Below are 5895 nucleotides of genomic sequence, written 5' to 3' on the forward strand. Positions count from 1 at the left end.
TGAATTATGTTCAGAAATATATATATATATAGATATATATAATTATATTATGTATTGACTGTTGTAAAGTATATCACTATTAATTCTATTAGATCTTATAGCCACGTGTCCTTACTGAAGTTTAAACGTATCTCAAATTTATTAGTTTACATATCATTAATGCTGAGTACTCTTATCATTTATGATATGAATATTGTGATACAATTTCCAGGGTCGATACTTTTTGATATGTTAATGAAATTATATATCGACTTTATGAAAAAGGCTTGTACTGGTATCATTTTTACTGATGCATGATCACAAATGTACGGAAGCGTATTCTGGCCAAATTGTGTTTTATTTTAACTCGAAATTTGGAGATAGCAACTCGAAATTTGGAGTTAGTAATCCGAAATTTTGAGATATTAACTCGAAATTTTGAGTTAGTAACCCGAAATTGTTATCTCGAAATTTCGGGTTCGACTTACTTACTCAAAATTTCGGATTAATAACTCAAAATTTCGCGTTGCTTTCTCGAAATTTCGGGTTATATCTCAAAATATCGGATTACTAACTCGATAACAACTCGAAATTTCGGGTTCGACTTACTAACTCAAAATTTCGAGTTGCTATCTCGAAATTTCGAGATAAAATAAAACACAACGTGGCCAGAATACGCTTCCGTACAAATGGTTAGTAAATGTGTGATTAATATATGTATACTTATATTACATTTCGCCTCGTCAAACATGCTTAATGAAGCCCGAGGATAGCCTCGTCATACATACATCGTGAAGCGTGAAGCGCGAAGCCGCGCGAGGATAGTAAGGATGCACGGTGGTGTTGTATTTGATTTCTGCCTCCCACAACAAGGTCATATTTAGGCAAGTCTTCCTATATCAAACTGGTGTTTGATGACTCATTGAACAACATATGGGATGCCCGTCGCATCCCGTTCAGAGCAATAGGAGGTAATATACTGTACACCTGATACTAAAGGTAGAGTGCCTGTCTTATACAAGAACACAGTGTCAACAACAACACCACCGTTTAGTTTCTAAATTTCTCGAAAAACATCAATCGTTGCCATGGAAATGCTAGTATAAGATCAAACAGGGGCAAAAGTATCAGATGAATCAGTAAATTTATGTAACGATGTTTATTGTTTGTATTTTTGGGTCCATATCTATCAACCGCTGGACTAAATGTAGAACACTGATATAGGTTGTGCGCGCTATCTGAATCTGTTTTCTTGTTTTTAACGAATAGAATTTGTTGACATGAAATAAACTATACAATTGGGTCACTCTGATTAAAATCATATATTTAAGTTCCACTTCAATGGTCTCCGTTCCAGTTAAATGATATTTGACTCGGGGTATCTGAGTGGCATTACGTATATAGGCTTAATCATATTGTAACTAGGTCATAGTGACATAAATATACTATCTTGATAAGATGAAAAATACTAACTTTTATATACTACACTGTCGAGGAATTGGGTAAACCATTCATGTCAGTCAGTCGTAGTTCACTAGATATATGGATAGGGTGATTACATCGATAAAAATTCAATTTTAGGGGCGGTGTTTATAGACTTTATAATGTTTTTGACCTGGTTGATCAAACTGTACTTCTTATCACCTGGTTGATCATGTACTTCTTATTGACCCTGTTGATCAAACTGTACTTCTTATTGACACTGTTGATCAACCTGTACTTCTTATTGACCCTGTTGATCATACTGTACTTCTTATTGACCCTGTTGATCATGTACTTCTTATTGGCCCTGTTGATCAAGCTGTACTTCCTATTGACCCTGTTGATCAAACTGTACTTCTTATTGACCCTGTTGATCATACTGTACTTCTTATTGACCCGGTTGATCAGATACTTCTTATTGACCCTGTTGATCAAACTGTACTTCTTATTGGCCCTGTTGATCAAGCTGTACTTCTTATTGACCCTGTTGATCAAGCTGTACTTCTTATTGACCCTGTTGATCATACTGTACTTCTTATTGACCCGGTTGATCAGGTACTTCTTATTGACCCTGTTGATCAAACTGTACTTCTTATTGACCCTGTTGATCATACTGTACTTCTTATTGACCCGGTTGATCAGGTACTTCTTATTGACCCGGTTGATCATACTGTACTTCTTATTGACCCTGTTGATCATACTGTACTTCTTATTGACCCTGTTGATCAAACTGTACTTCTTATTGACCCTGTTGATCATACTGTACTTCTTATTGACACTGTTGATCATACTGTACTTCTTATTGTTGATCATGTACTTCTTATTGACCCTGTTGATCAAACTGTACTTCTTATTGGCCCTGTTGATCAAACTGTACTTCTTATTGACCCTGTTGATGAAGCGGTACTTCTTATTGACTCTGTTGATCATACTGTACTTCTTATTGGCCCTGTTGATCAAGCTGTACTTCTTATTGACACTGTTGATCATACTGTACTTCTTATTTACCCTGTTGATCATACTTTTACTTCTTATTGACACTGTTGATCATACTTTACTTCTTATTGACCCTGTTGATCATACTGTACTTCTTATTGACCCTGTTGATCAAACTGTACTTCTTATTGACTCTGTTGATTAAACTGTACTTCTTATTGACCCTGTTGATCAAACTGTACTTCTTATTGACTCTGTTGATTAAACTGTACTTCTTATTGACCCTGTTGATCATGGACTTCTTATTGACCCTGTTGATCATACTGTACTTCTTATTGACCCTGTTGATCAAACTGTACTTCTTATTGACCCTGTTAATCAAACTGTACTTCTTATTGACTCTGTTGATTAAACTGTACTTCTTATTGACCCTGTTGATCATACTTTACTTCTTATTGGCCCTGTTGATCATACTTTACTTCTTATTGACCCTGTTGATCAAACTGTACTTCTTATTGGCCCTGTTGATCAAGCTGTACTTCTTATTAACCCTGTTGATCAAGCTGTACTTCTTATTAACCCTGTTGATCATACTGTACTTCTTATTGACCCTGTTGATCATACTTTACTTCTTACTGACCCGGTTGATCATACTGTACTTCTTATTGACCCTGTTGATCATACTGTACTTCTTATTGACCCTGTTGATCAAACTGTACTTCTTATTGACACTGTTGAGCATACTGTACTTCTTATTTACACTGTTGAGCATACTGTACTTCTTATTGACCTCTTATTGAGCTCTGGCTCCAGAATACTTAAAACTAACTTCGTATCTTGTAATGATGTGTATCATTAAAAGTTGAGACCAACAACACAAGTATCCGACTAACTATATTTGTGTATACACATTTTGTCTCTGTACTGTTATGTAGATGTGAGTAACTCTGTGGTAAGTATATATACTTACCATATATAGTACTTTCAAATCTATGTTAATCAAAATAAGCACTGTTTTCGTGTTAGATACTTGGTAAGATTAAGTGTTAAATAAGTACTTTACTAAACATTTAACTCTCGTTAAGTTTTGTTATTATTGTATTAATGTGTTGAGGGATAAATCATGAGTGCTTCGGTTGGATATTTCACTAGGGATATATTGATTATTTAAACAACTGCGGTAATTCGTGTCGTTTTATCCTTGGGGAAACCCAGATAAAATATTATCTGAAAGAGAGGACGAAATAATTTACAAATACTTATCGCGATTTAACCGACATGTCATTTTATTTCATCAAAATATTCAAAGGAGTGGATTTTTAACACGTGATCTCTGATAATGATAATGACGTAACACAGTCGTATATAAGGGATTTTGCGTCGTACCAGGGCTCATAATACATACGGCCAAAGGATTACAAGCAACGGTATGTATATATTAATATTATTCTGACTGAAAATAGTTGTTTCCGGATATAGCATTACCTTGCGAAAAACACTTCACTATTTTCCCCGTAATGGACCGTTCTATCTTTAAGGTGATTTTTTACGATACTTTTTTTTTATTTTTGCAAATTTGTGATATCATTAGGTTATCATGCTTTCTAAAGATTCTTTTTAACAGATATATAGAGTGTCTGAAGTTAAAAAATATTGATGTCATGTTCCAAACACCAAAGTCCCCCCTTGTTTCACTTACGTCCCCCCTTCCCTTAAAACATAGACGCACCCACACCGTTTGGCCAATGAAAATGCTCAGAACCGGAGGTGTGTCTAATGCAGTCAGCTTGCAAAGAAAACACAAGTTCTTTGACGTTACGTTTCTGCCACGGGTGTACGCATACGTGTATGAACAGAGAGATCCTGAGATCTACAAAGGAAAACGGCAAGTTTGGGTTTCACAATACTCATATTTCAGACAATTAACACACACAGTGTCATACACTCTCTTTGTACACTACGGATGGCAACAACATTCATCGATTTGTCATGTTACATCGTCTTTCTCTATAGGGGTACAGGTCGTCTGTGACTTATTTTCATCTTTGAGACACTTAATTTAGAAGTCGTAGATCTAATAGATAGGGAAGTATGTATTAGAATTAAAACTGTATTTGAAAAGGACACTATTACAGCCAGTAGATGATAAAGCCTTGTTCACTCGACCGTGAAGTATTTTCGGCCTCGTGTATTAAGTCTTTGGCTTCTTGAGCATATTTTATTTAAAATGTATGTAGGTCGGATCGATTTTTGTCCAGATATCACGCATGACTGATTATGACACTGTCAACCTGTTACCTATCTGTGAGATCATTGTTGCCTCGACTTACCTAACGTTTGAATATACCAAGAAGAATCGCTGCTTACATATAATTATCTGGTCACCATCTGAACAAAACATGGGATTTGTCACTCCAAAACAGATATGTCGTGTGCCTCAGTTAATATACATATTTTTTATTTTAACAGGTGATTCCATAGCACCATTTCTAGAAATTTTTGATGAGTTCAATTATTTAGAAGTATAGTGGATTTTCAGAATTTCAGTGATTCCATTTGGAAAAATAAGTCCTTGACTCAAATATCTTTGTCCCAAAATAACCTATCTTTCTATGTTTGTTATGACAGATATCTTTCCTTGGTTTTGTTATTTGGTCAATCAAAAGCTGTCCGATCAGAATACTATAAAAATAAAATGCATATATTATAATTGTTTCTGAGTTGACTATGTCAGATAATTTAATTGATCTTAATCTAATTAGTATCATCAGGCTAATCAACCAGATTATCTGGGTTTGATTCTGATAAAGGTGTTGGAATCTGGTACAGATCCAGAATTGCTGGTTAGAAGGGACGCACATTTTTACCAGCTGCCTCCATTTTTACACTTTTTTGGTACATTTTATATCGTTCAAGCTTCAAGTTGGACAAGTGATTATGGTTGCATCATAAATAAGACCAATCATTAGAAAATGAAACTAGAATATAAACTACAATAATATTACAGTAATTTACCAATAAAAAGCACATTTACTTGCCAACAGTTACAAAGGTCAACTTTTCAAGGTCTGATTTACGGCATAGTCCGGATTTTTTGCGAATACAAATAATTAAGGCCCACAATTGAGTTATTCAATGTGATTTGAAGTGTTGTAAGACTTAAGAGCTCTACAAAGAAGTGTGATGATGGAATTTCAGTTCATAAATCTTGAAAATAATGCCCCCCCCCACCCCTTCTGCATCCGCCTATGGCAGTCATTACTGACATCTTAGCATCTACGTGTAGAGGGTTAATTTTTTCTGGATGTAATCATAGAACAATACTAACCGCTTCTTCCTGACCTGACTGGAGAAAATTTCAACTCATCCGGAAAGAATAAGATTGTTAAATAAAATTTCCGAGATTTGAGAAGCTAAAAATGATGACTTACACTTTGAAATGATTGTACCTTTTATGAAATGGTGATTTATTGATTTTGTTTTCTGTTTTTAGAACTG

At 34.9% G+C, this 5895-nt stretch overlaps 1 protein-coding gene across 1 annotated transcript; it reads right to left on the reverse strand.

Annotated features, from left to right (window-relative positions):
• Positions 1–1602: 1602 nt before the first annotated feature.
• LOC132559467 (homeobox-like protein HDP1) lies at positions 1603–2481 on the reverse strand. Its single transcript, XM_060224086.1, has one exon. The coding sequence runs from the start codon at positions 2479–2481 to the stop codon at positions 1603–1605; it is 879 nt and encodes a 292-aa protein (XP_060080069.1).
• Positions 2482–5895: the final 3414 nt, after the last annotated feature.

Source organism: Ylistrum balloti, unplaced genomic scaffold (genome assembly GCF_031769215.1).
Source record: "Ylistrum balloti isolate Yb309-2 unplaced genomic scaffold, AGI_CSIRO_Ybal_v1 Utg370918, whole genome shotgun sequence".
Taxonomy (NCBI): domain Eukaryota; kingdom Metazoa; phylum Mollusca; class Bivalvia; order Pectinida; family Pectinidae; genus Ylistrum; species Ylistrum balloti.

What these genes read in the sequence shown, in the direction of transcription:
- LOC132559467 (XM_060224086.1), bottom strand. Translation starts at nt 2,481, where the DNA reads ATGATCAACAGGGTAAATAAGAAGTACAGTATGATCAACAGTGTCAAT.